Source organism: Mytilus edulis, chromosome 10 (genome assembly GCF_963676685.1).
Source record: "Mytilus edulis chromosome 10, xbMytEdul2.2, whole genome shotgun sequence".
Lineage (NCBI taxonomy): Eukaryota > Metazoa > Mollusca > Bivalvia > Mytilida > Mytilidae > Mytilus > Mytilus edulis.
Genome location: NC_092353.1, coordinates 63,932,527 through 63,945,964, shown reverse-complemented (window position 1 = coordinate 63,945,964; position 13,438 = coordinate 63,932,527). Strand labels below are relative to the sequence as shown.

At 32.2% G+C, this 13,438-nt stretch overlaps 1 protein-coding gene across 3 annotated transcripts in view; it reads right to left on the bottom strand.

Moving 5' to 3' along the window:
- The window catches only part of LOC139492235 (brefeldin A-inhibited guanine nucleotide-exchange protein 3-like), a 104,454-nt gene that overhangs the window by 68,767 nt on the left and 22,249 nt on the right, over positions 1–13,438 (bottom strand). For 2 of the 3 annotated variants that reach the window (XM_071280419.1, XM_071280420.1), the window contains exons 5-9: positions 9,752–9,820; positions 6,588–6,698; positions 3,638–3,680; positions 1,778–1,859; positions 967–1,080 (exon numbers count right to left, since the gene is read on the bottom strand). In XM_071280419.1, coding sequence (XP_071136520.1) covers positions 967–1,080; positions 1,778–1,859; positions 3,638–3,680; positions 6,588–6,698; positions 9,752–9,820 — 419 coding nt within the window. The remainder of the gene's footprint in view (positions 1–966; positions 1,081–1,777; positions 1,860–3,637; positions 3,681–6,587; positions 6,699–9,751; positions 9,821–13,438) is intronic. The other variant, XM_071280421.1, reaches the window with a different exon arrangement.

The following is a 13,438-nucleotide window of genomic DNA, read 5'->3' as shown; positions in this document are numbered from 1 at the left end:
TTTACATGATATAAGCTTATTATTACACTTGCATATATGAAGAACACGTCACAAGAGGGTTCCACATAAAATAAAAATTTAAAATATTGAAATATAATAAAATCCTCCCACCCGCCCCATTTTTTTTCAAAAATCTGGATGAAAATCTACTAATTAATTTTAGTTGGCCTAAATGAACCTTACCTCATGAAGAAACTGTTGAAATTGTATGATGCTATGATCATGCTATGTGTACGAATAAAGACCTCAGTGTAGTTGTGTCAATAAACTATGAGATATGTATGGACCCTAAAGTTACAATGTCTCCATCACTACTGACGTGAGAAAAAAAATGGTTAAGAATTTGGGAATTTAAAAAATAAATTTAATTCATGATTTTTATTTTTTAGTGAAAACATACTCAATAGACCACTTTCAGTTCATCCGTCACTGGAAAAAACTCGTCAATTATGCACGCATTTATGACGTCATTTACCAGATAGAGGGGATTGCCTGTATCCCTGCACTATTAACGTTCATCAAGCGTCTTAGTGATCGTCCTTGTGTAGGATAAACTAGAAATAATATTTGTTTTGTAAGTACTTAATTACAATTCCCAAATGACAGCAGTGCTGATTGTCAATTATGAGAATTTAATTTGCCGAATAATTCGAGCAATATAACATTATAGTTTCTCAAACACTTGCTCAACATTGGAACGGAAGTGATGATGCCCCTAAACGCACAAATGATGTTCACTAAAACCAGAGTTTTTGAGGGAAATGCAGCAAACTCGAAAGTTGTCTATTGTATGTTTTCACTAAAAAATACAAATCATGAATTAAATTATTTTTGGTTAAATCTAATGCAAAATCCATCTCCCTCTTTTCCCCTGTTTAAGGTACTACAAGTTGGTCTACTAGTTTCTATTTTGAAGAAATATTATGAGGTCAGTTATCCTCTTTAAGATATAAATTTGTAACTTACCATAATATTTCCTGGAAAGGTTGGTAACATCTGATATCATGTGGTATCTTTGTTAGTATGGTATATATTCCCTCCAGTAACAATGGAGCTGAGTTTCTGATCTGTGTTGTTGTACTGACAACAGAAAATATTATTAGATTTTATATTCTTTTTAGGTCATAAAATTCTTCACATATTTATATATTAATACAGTCTTGGCTTTCAAATATTAGAGTTTGAGCTTTCCTAGGGTCAATCCAGAATAATCCTTCAAAATTTATCCAATTCTAATGTCTATACATTGTCTGAGTACATGCCTATTGAAGTCAATACACATATAAGGATTAACTTTGCATCTGGTGTAGTAAAATTGGTACTGCTCATGTTATTATTACTGTTTCATATGATGATTTTTAAGCATTTTAAAAATGGCATCATTGATCAGTGCTTTAAGTTAATCTATTAAAAACAATGCCTGAAATTTTATGAATTATTTCCAATAACAGGCAGACAACTTTCATTTATAACATCACATTAATATTTGCATTTTCCTAAAGAGTTTTAAGACATCTGAAAATTTAAAAAACTCTATGAGTTCACATGTAAACATATGTGGTATGAGTTTGATTCCATTGAAGAACTAGGTTGTGTTTCAATCCAATTTTTTTTATAAAAAATAACAATTTAATCATATCACTTTTGAGAAATTTTGTCTTTTATCCTTGCTCTCTAATTTTTTACACCGGAAAAGAAAGAACCGGAATTAATAAAAACTCCTCTATAAGGACTCCGGTTAGAACAAAATAATTTGTCTGAAAAAACAATATCTTACGTTGATGCTTGTTCAAGCTTTGATGTAAAAAATCTAAGAACGGCTACTATTTCTTTATAGCTGGCTTCCGATAAAGTATTTGCTGCAAAACGGTTGAAAATATGCATAACACAATATAAATATAAAATAAGCATGCATTGCACAAAGTCATGTTTTTCTCTGACTGTTACACTAATTCCATTAAATGTTAAATGTGTACTGATTGATATTTAGTCAGAGAAACATGATCTTTTTTATAAGTTGTTATTGGCTTTGAATTAGCTGTCAGTATTTGTGAGAACTGTACTTAGTGTCTTTTTTTGTTGTTATGGATGTATAGATACCCTGCCACATCCATTGATTTTGTTAAATGTTTTTCTGCTTTGTATTGATCTGATGAGTTAATCCCTTTTCAAATTATTGTCAAAGTTTGTTCTTATGTTGTGCTATAAATAGATATAAAAAGGTTTTACATGTATATATGTATCCTCTTTTATCCGATTTGTAGTGTTATATGCAAATAAAGATTATTTAAATGCTATAGTTGTTGGTTTTTTTGTGTTTTCTTGTGTCTGTTCTGTGTTGCCACTTGGAAGTTGCATTTGGTCATGTTCAAATAAGAGATGAAGGTCAAATTAGTGTAGGTGTTTCTCAGGATATTACTTACCGGGTACTTTGTATATGTGTTCTAACAATGAATACAGAAGGTTATCAGGGCCGTAACTACCTATGAGGCAGGGGAGGCAACTGCCTCCCCTGAATTTTCTACACCAAAATTTTTGTTTGAAGTAATAAAGTGCAATATTGACAATATGTACACCAAGAACTTGAACTTATATTATAAACAACATAAGTTTACAGTTTTAACAGTGTTATCATGATACGTGATATATGCGTCATTTTCCGGATTTTTGATCGAAAGTGAACCGTTTCAGTATTTGTATTTTGGATTTTTTTTTCGTATGGCCATCCGTCTGTTATTCAGTATTCGTACGAGAAAACATATGAAACTTTGCTTTCGACAGTTTTGAATAAAACTTAACTATTCACATTTATTTAGGGGCTCAATTGAGCAGAGGGAGTTCCCTTTAAATTGTGAATGTTTTATGATATCGGGAATTCGTTACCGGCTGAATCAGCTGTTTTAACCGCTTCTCCCGATCGTACGAGAACATTATGGTCCATGCCTTAGTAGCTAAACACCCCCCATTCGTTGTAGCAGGGAATTTCTATACTAAGTATATACTTGACTGTATTTAAAGTCCCTGTTTTTAGTTATATACATGTCTGTTGAGCTTTCAACAATATTGAAATTCAGGTCCTCGCAAAAAAAATTTATCTTGCGTTCCATGCTCTTAGTTGCTTTATGTTTTTTTTTTAACTTACCAGTTTGATTTCTAAAACAAAATATCTTGAAATAGTTATACAGGTAATAATTGTTTGCATAAAAATTGCTTCCATTTTACATCAATGTTTCTGAAAGTAAGGAAATCGAAGAAAAACGGGTCATTTTTAGCCATATTGAGAAAATAAATCCGTGGTCACAATGTATTTAATGTTAATAATTATAGGCCAAATTACAGCCTCCAAGACGGAACCTTGGCTCACTCCAAACAGCAATCTCAGCTTGTTTTTGCATAAAAATTGTTTCCCGGTTCAAGCAATACTGATGTCTCTTAGAGTAAGGAAATCGAAGGAAACGGGTCATTTCTAGCCATTTTACTGAGAGAAAAAAAAAATCGGCGGCCCCCAAACCCCTGCCTCCCCTGAATTAGAACCCTAGTTACGGCCCTGGTTATTGTTTGAAAATTGAATGAAACCTGCTTGTTTGATAATAGCATTTATACACATCAAAAGATGGTACACAAAAAGAAAACAAACCTTCACTGTTAAAATCATCCATCACATTATTAATTTCTTCTCCCTGTGGAATAACAAAAAGTTCAATTAATTATCTTTTTCTATTGCAAACATAAGAAAACTCCTTCATGGCACAAACAACCTAAATGGTAGTTCAAATAAAAATGCATGAACATAAGAAAGGCTTCCTACTGTAGTATAATAGAATACAAATATAAACAAAATCCTGTTTGGTGAACTTTTTAAAATTCACAGAACCTTATTTCCATGTCCATTACTATGAATAGAGGAAAAGGTATTGTTAGAAGCACATTTCCAGATAATTCTCCATTTTAAGCAAAAAAAGTGTAGAAATAAACAGAAAATTTAATGATATCTTTTTTTTTTTTGCTTTTTGTTATTTCTATTTCAATAATATTTTGTAAAATGTTCTCTTTATTTATGCTGTGAGTATGTATACCTACATTCTTATTCTGTTGACATTTGAAGCTTCCCAATTTAAAAGTGTTCTTCTTAAAGGGGCACTAGCTGTCAAATTCATGTTCACCAATTCTAATCAAATTTTCATATTTGATTTATAACAATGTGAAAAATTTATCCAAACTATTAAATTAAAAGTCTAAATAAAATAATAAACAAGGCACAGGCATGAAAATATGTAGCTTCGTTTCTTGTGTATTTGAGTCTAGACGCCATCTAATTATTTATCGAGTTGACCTCTATAGTCATCCTATGACCATATAAGCGATGTAAACATAAATATAGATAGAAATAGATTAAGCAAACATGTGCTGTTGAATTATTCTAGGTCTATTTAATTTCATAATACAGATAAAACCAGATGCTCCACAGGGCACAGCTTTATACGACTGCATAGGTTGAACCCTGAACGGTTGGGGCAAGTATGGACACAACATTCAAGCCGGATTCAACTCTAAATTTGTATTGTGATTAAATAGTTAACACAGCATAGGTTTCTGACACAGAATGAATGTGGTCTAATGAACTTAAAAATTTTTTTTTGCCTTTGAGCAAATCACTATGCTGTTGAATATTAATTCTCTCAAAAAAATGTTTGAAGAAATTTTCTTTTTATTTATGAAATCTGAAATGAGAAAAATTTAACCCCCTCCCCCAATTTTTTTTTCACATCCCCCTTTCCCTTATTCCAAAACTGATCTCAATTCAAATTTCTAATGGAGTTTACAACAATAACTACTCATTTAAATACATCATAAAATTTTAATATCTAAAAAAAAGTGCTTGTTACTGAATCATTATCACTGAATGGTAAAGATTGTTTTAATTTATTAGTTGGTAGTAAAAGTGAATATACATTGTATATTGTATAAAACAATGATTTAAGTTGATTCAACTACTATTCTGGACAAAGAAAGATAACTCCAATTAAAAATTTCTTGCTATTGCGCAATATTGTGCAATTAGATATTTCTTGGTATTGCGCAATACTGTGCAATTGAATACTTGCTATTGCACAATACTGTGCAATTGAAGATTTCTTGCTATTGCGCAATACTGTGCAATTGAAAATTTCTTGCTATTGCACAATACTGTGCAATTGAAGATTTCTTGCTATTGCTGAATTCTGTGCAATTGAAAATTTCTTGCTATTGCACAATACTGAATATAAAAATTTATGAAAAAGTTAGAGTGCGAAAACTAAAAGTATTCGGACGACGACGACAACGATGCAGACGACAACGCCAACGTGATACCAATATACGACAAAAAAATTTTCAATTTTTGCGGTCGTATAATAAATACCTGATCCATGTTGATGTTTGAGTATTTGAATATTTGAGCATGCAGATTGATTGATAAACACAAATATATCTTTTTAAGTCTTCACCTTATTTTACAATAACTGCAAGTACAGATGCTAGAAAAAAAACCAGAAATTACGATTGCTTTAATGGTTTACTTTGAATCAAAAGTTCATAAAAATCTCCATTGTACTGAAAACTGTCTAGACATGCAGTGTAGAAGTGTTAAAACAACAATAAATGCACTACAATCAACAACATTGTGAACACAACTTTGAATAAACTCCTGCTTAATACTTTATCTAAAACAGGTGATCCGATTGTGTAGACAAGACTGCAAATATATAAACTACAATCAGCTGAATATGTTATCCAACGTAGATGCTTTGGTTACAATACAACATGCAAACATACCTGTAGCAGTAAACTACTATGTTGATGTTTAAAACAAAGACTATTTTTTAATAAAATTTACAAAGAACAAACTTTAAATTGAATTTACTTTTAATTCTAATTTTTTACTTGAAGTTGCTCAAATTAAAAAAATTTTGCAAACAAATTTGAGATTCAAATAAAAATCATCTTCAGCATAAAAGGCAAAGCAGTTATATTTACAATTATGGCTAAGACTATAAGCCAAACAAGATATATTTAACACACCAAACCATATTAGTACAGTACTGCCAACAGGTATAGTATATCTTAAAAGAGAAAACATAATCCAGAACATAACAGTTGATACAAATTTTTGGTATCATTTGCAAATTAAAGTCACAGAACTTTGACAAAATAAAATGTACCATCAGTTATCTGATCAACTTTTTAAATTGTGCCTGGGCCATCTTTTCATTGATGACTCGGCCATTATCCCAATTTTATTGGATTAATGCAATTCATATCTAAGCATCTAGTTAAGGATTTGTATTGGATTCTTGATATATATACAGTATCAATATCCAGATTCAATGAGAGCTTGAAAAATATTCCAATATGTGAAGGTGTAGTCCATTTATCTAATTTAACTTAAAAATTTCAAATATATTTTTTCATTAGTTCTTCCTGTTATTTAAAGCTGTTCTATGAAATTATTTTTCTAAATGTTATGTACTGGTTAGTGGTATATAAACTATGCATGTTAGTAAGTAAGAATGAACAATGAGTGAACAAGCATGCTACAGTGATCTTACCCCCTTGACTGGTGTAAACTTGTCAGTATAACTACCTAACACTTGTGTAAGGGCAGCTACAACAGCCCCCTTCACACTATGAGAGCTGGTCATGAATGTATCTATATACACCTGTAGCAAATATGTCATACCAAAGTAGAAAAATATCACAAGACTTCATTACAACCATATGTCAAAACACAAATTTGTATAAAAATATTATGAAAATGAAAAATAAACATTTGTATATATCATGCAGAATCATAAAGGAATGGTTTATGTAAAATGCACAGCAGAATGCCAAATGCATATTTTTTTCTACTTAACTACAAATACAAAATTAGTCTAGTTTATCTTACATTTAGGTTTTGTAGGGACTGACTAGATCTAACATTCACCTTCACCATGGTATATCTATTACAAATTACTGTTCATCAAGACATGGGAGATTCTCTTAAAAAAGTCAGCATTTCTATTCTTTCTACTATTTCTCAACTATTAACTACAACATGAACATTCTACTCATTTTACTTCCCCTTCGTAGAAAATCATAAAACTAGAGCACACTCATAAGACCAACTATTTCTTTTTGACAAATTTATTGGCTTTTAGCTTTTACTTTTCATAAACTAATTCAGGAGCAGAGTGTTAAAAGAAACTAAACTTGATCCCTACATAGTCCTATGTGTCAAATATAATCTAGTTAGAATGACCTCTTTCATTGGAAATAATGAAAAGCATTAAATACATAATTTCACTAGAAAACCAGATGCTCCGCAGGGCGCAGCTTTATACGACCGCAGAGTTCGAACCCTGACAGTTGGGGCAAGTATGGACACAACATTCAAGCTTGATACAGCTCTGAATTTGGATTGTGATTAAATAGTTGACACAACATATGTTTCTGACACATAATGAATGTGGTTTAAGAACTTAAACTTAAAAACTTAAAATTTTTAAATTGGACATTTACCTATTATGTTCCAATATCCAAAATCTAAATACATGGTTAGATTCAGCATATCAAAGAACCCCCTTATATTCAATTTTTGTTAAAGTTTAATTTTGGACCACTATTTGGACCAACTTGAAAACTGGCCCCATTAAGCAAAAATCTAAATACATGTTTAGATTCAGCATATCAAAGAACCCCAAGGATTCAATTTTGGTTGAAATCAAACAAAGTTTAATTTTGGACCCCAATTTGGACCAACTTGAAAACTGGGCCCATAATCATAAATCTAAGTACATGTTTAGATTCAGCATATCAAAGAACTCCAAGAATTCAATTTTTGTTGAATTCAAACAAAGTTAAATTTTGGACCCCAATTTGGACCAACTTGAAAACTTGGCCAATAATCAAAAATATAAGTACATTTTTAGATTCAGCATATAAAAGAACCCTAAGAATTCAATTTTTGTTAAAATCAAACTAAGTTTAATTTTTGACCCTTTGGACCTTAATGTAGACCAATTTGAAAACGGGACCAAAAATTAAGAATCTACATACACAGTTAGATTCGGCATATCAAAGAACCCCAAATATTCAATTTTTGATGAAATCAAACCAAGTTTAATTTTGGACGCTTTGGGCCCCTTATTCCTAAACTGATGGGACCAAAACTCCCAAAATCAATCCCAACCTTCCTTTTATGGTCATAAACCTTGTGTTTAAATTTCATAGATTTCTATTTACTTATACTAAAGTTAGTGGTGAAAACAAAGAATAATGCTTATTTGGGCCCCTTTTTGGCCCCTAATTCCTAAACTGTTGGGACCACAACTCCCAAAATAAATCCCAACCTTCCTTTTACAGTCATAAACCTTGTGTTTAAATTTCATAGATTTTTATTTACTTTTACTAAAGTTATTGTGCGAAAACCAAGAAAAATGCTTATTTAGGCCCTTTTTTGGCCAATTATTCCTAAACTGTTGGGACCAAAACTCCCAAAATCAATCCCAACCTTCCTTTTATGGTCATAAACCTTGTGTTTAAATTTCATAGATTTCTATATACTTATACTAAAAGTTATGGTGTGAATACCAAGAAAAACGCTTATTTGGGCCTCTTTTTGGCCCCTTATTCCTAAACTGTTGGGACCAAAACTCCCAAAATCAATCCTAACCTTCCTTTTGTGGTCATAAACCTAAATTTTATAGATTTCTATTTGTTTAAACTTAAGTTATAGTGCGAAAACCAATGTGTCTTCGGACGACGACAATGACCATGTCATACCAATATACGACATTTTTGCGGTTGTATAAAAACCACAACCTGTTTCTATAGATTCAAGCATCTTACATGTCTTACATGCTTTAAAAAATAGTTATTTCTTTAAAATGGATGTGAGAGGGTAGGAAATAACTTTCAAAATATCCCTACAATAAAGACCTCACACTGAAAAAAAAAACCCATGACACACATTCAATAATTAAACTTCCCTTCCTACCCTCGCACATATTTTCAATGGAATAGCCCTTATTATCTTGTACAAACAAAAATTTTAAGAAATATTTGCAAAAAAATCTTTTGAAAGAATTTTTATTTTATATTCAGTTGAATTAATAAAGAATTCAACAGGTTGGTTTTTAAGTGATACAATAATTGGCTATAAGAACTAGTCAAAAACAAAAGAGGAGTACTGAGTTAATTATAATTAATAACTGTCATTTGCATTACATTATTTCGCATTCAATTTTTATCAACTGGAGGATGAATATTTTATAATTGTTTAATCAAAATCAAAAAAGTTGAGGTGGGTGAATTGTCTTAAAAAGGCTTTATAGAAGTTAATGTTTGGTCAAACCTTTGAATTGAATAGGAACTAGATAATTTCCACAAATAAGTAACAGGTCTGTTAACTCATCCCAAGATGTTTTATCATTTTACCTGGCATCAGTGAAGACATAATGCACATAAAACATAAAGGTAAAGAGAGACAAAAGAACAATAAGGTCAATTCAAAAATAGGTCAATAGTTTCTTTTGCTTACAAAGTTTGCACACTTGCTAATTTAAATTTTCATCATCTCATAAAATTTTCAACCGATTTTAAATAATGATTTATTAAAGCAACACAAACTAATATAAAAAAAGATAAGAAGTTTATGAACTATTTCATATAATTAAAAGAGCCAAGAAGATAAAAAGGAAATAAGGTTAAAAAATCCACAAATGTGTAATACCTGAGCAACTCTAGTTATAACTCCACCAGTCATACACCATGAGACCGAAAATGTCATGTTTAACAGTACCTGCAACAACCATAAATAATCTTTAAAAACCTCAGTAAATAAACATTAGAATAGAATATGTATAATCAAAATCATTATCACATACATGGATGTTAAATTTTAGGAGTTGTAGAGCATGCTTCTGCCAGTATTTACTACATGTATGTCTATTGATGAAGAGTTTATCTTGACTTTTATATGTCTTGTTAGGTTGTTGTTTCAGTTGAATTCACCCACTTCTCCTTTTATCTATATCAGATAAAACAGCCATTTGTTTATCAATTTATCATGTTAGGCTATCTGAACATGCTGAACAAATGTGTTGCTCATTGTTGTTTGTCTTGGTTTTTACATGTCAGAGGTAGGACGTAGGTGTTTGGTATGGTATGCTGTACTGTACAATAGTTTTGTTATTCCTGTTTGTACATGACAGAGGTAGGATGTAGGTGTTTGGTATGGTATGCAGTACTGTACAATAGTTAAGTTATTCCTGTTTTTACATGTCAGAGGTAGGATGTAGGTGTTTGGTATGGTATGCAGTACTGTACAATAGTTTAGTTATTCCTGTTTTTACATGTCAGAGGTAGGATGTAGGTGTTTGGTATGGTATGTAGTACATTGTACTGTACAATAGTTTAGTTATTCCTGTTTTTACATGTCAGAGGTAGGATGTAGGTGTTTGGTATGGTATGCTGTACTGTACAATAGTTTAGTTATTCCTGTTTGTACATGTCAGAGGTAGGATGTATGTGTTTGGTATGGTATGTAGTACATTGTACTGTACAATAGTTTAGTTATTCCTGTTTTTACATGTCAGAGGTAGGATGTAGGTGTTTGGTATGGTATGCAGTACTGTAAAATAGTTTAGTTATTCCTGTTTTTACATGTCAGAGGTAGGATGTAGGTGTTTGGTATGGTATGCAGTACTGTACAATAGTTAAGTTATTCCTGTTTTTACATGTCAGAGGTAGGATGTAGGTGTTTGGTATGGTATGCAGTACTGTACAATAGTTAAGTTATTCCTGTTTTTACATGTCAGAGGTAGGATGTAGGTGTTTGGTATGGTATGCAGTACTGTACAATAGTTTAGTTATTCCTGTTTTTACATGTCAGAGGTAGGATGTAGGTGTTTGGTATGGTATGTAGTACATTGTACTGTACAATAGTTTAGTTATTCCTGTTTTTACATGTCAGAGGTAGGATGTAGGTGTTTGGTATGGTATGCTGTACTGTACAATAGTTTAGTTATTCCTGTTTGTACATGTCAGAGGTAGGATGTAGGTGTTTGGTATGGTATGTAGTACATTGTACTGTACAATAGTTTAGTTATTCCTGTTTTTACATGTCAGAGGTAGGATGTAGGTGTTTGGTATGGTATGCAGTACTGTACAATAGTTAAGTTATTCCTGTTTTTACATGTCAGAGGTAGGATGTAGGTGTTTGGTATGGTATGCAGTACTGTACAATAGTTTAGTTATTCCTGTTTTTACATGTCAGAGGTAGGATGTAGGTGTTTGGTATGGTATGTAGTACATTGTACTGTACAATAGTTTAGTTATTCCTGTTTTTACATGTCAGAGGTAGGATGTAGGTGTTTGGTATGGTATGCAGTACTGTACAATAGTTTAGTTATTCCTGTTTGTACATGTCAGAGGTAGGATGTAGGTGTTTGGTATGGTATGCAGTACTGTACAATAGTTTAGTTATTCCTGTTTTTAGATGACAGAGGTAGGATGTAGGTGTTTGGTATGGTATGCTGTACTGTACAATAGTTTTGTTATTCCTGTTTTTACATGTCAGAGGTAGGATGTAGGTGTTTGGTATGGTATGCAGTACTGTACAATAGTTTAGTTATTCCTGTTTTACATGACAGAGGTAGGATGTAGGTGTTTGGTATGGTATTCTGTACTGTACAATAGTTTTGTTATTCCTGTTTTTACATGTCAGAGGTAGGATGTAGGTGTTTGGTATGGTATGCTGTACTGTACAATGATTTTGTTATTCCTGTTTGTACATGTCAGAGGTAGGATGTAGGTGTTTGGTATGGTATGCAGTACTGTACAATAGTTTAGTTATTCCTGTTTGTACATGACAGAGGTAGGATGTAGGTGTTTGGTATGGTATGCTGTACTGTACAATAGTTTTGTTATTCCTGTTTTTACATGTCAGAGGTAGGATGTAGGTGTACAATAGTTTTGTTATTCCTGTTTGTACATGACATAGGTAGGATGCAGGTGTTTGGTATGGTATGCTGTATTGTACAATAGTTTAGTTATTCCTGTTTGTACACGACAGAGGTAGGATGTAGGTGTTTGGTATGGTATAATGTACTGTACAATAGTTTAGTTATTCCTGTTTTTACATGGATTTTTTTATGGATTTATGAGTTTTGAACAGCGGTATACTACTGTTGCCTTTATTTACATGTCAGAGGTAGGATGTAGGTGTTTGGTATGGTATGCAGTACTGTACAATAGTTTTGTTATTCCTGTTTGTACATGACAGAGGTAGGATGTAGGTGTTTGGTATGGTATGCTGTACTGTACAATAGTTTAGTTATTCCTGTTTGTACATGACAGAGGTAGGATGCAGGTGTTTGGTATGGTATGCTGTAATGTACAATAGTTTAGTTATTCCTGTTTGTACACAACAGAGGTAGGATGTAGGTGTTTGGTATGGTATAATGTACTGTACAATAGTTTAGTTATTCCTGTTTTTACATGTCAGAGGTATAGGATGTAGGTGTTTGGTATGGTATGCTGTACTGTACAATAGTTTTGTTATTCCTGTTTTTACATGACATAGGTAGGATGTAGGTGTTTGGTATGGTATGCTGTACTGTACAATAGTTTTGTTATTCCTGTTTTTACATGACAGAGGTAGGATGTAGGTGTTTGGTATGGTATGCTGTACTATACAATAGTTTTGTTATTCCTGTTTTTACATGACAGAGGTATAGGATGTAGGTGTTTGGTATGGTATGCTGTACTGCACAATAGTTTTGTTATTCCTGTTTTTACATGACAGAGGTAGGACGTAGGTGTTTGGTATGGTATGCTGTACTATACAATAGTTTTGTTATTCCTGTTTTTACATGACAGAGGTATAGGATGTAGGTGTTTGGTATGGTATGCTGTACTGCACAATAGTTTTGTTATTCCTGTTTTTACATGACAGAGGTAGGATGTAGGTGTTTGGTATGGTATTCTGTACTGTACAATAGTTTTGTTATTCCTGTTTTTACATGTCAGAGGTATAGGATGTAGGTGTTTGGTATGGTATGCTGTACTGTACAATAGTTTTGTTATTCCTGTTTTTACATGACATAGGTAGGATGTAGGTGTTTGGTATGGTATGCTGTACTGTACAATAGTTTTGTTATTCCTGTTTTTACATGACAGAGGTATAGGATGTAGGTGTTTGGTATGGTATGCTGTACTGTACAATAGTTTTGTTATTCCTGTTTTTACATGACAGAGGTAGGACGTAGGTGTTTGGTATGGTATGCTGTACTGTACAATAGTTTTGTTATTCCTGTTTGTACATGACAGAGGTAGGATGTAGGTGTTTGGTATGGTATGCTGTACTGTACAATAGTTTAGTTATTCCTGTTTTTACATGACATAGGTAGGATGTAGG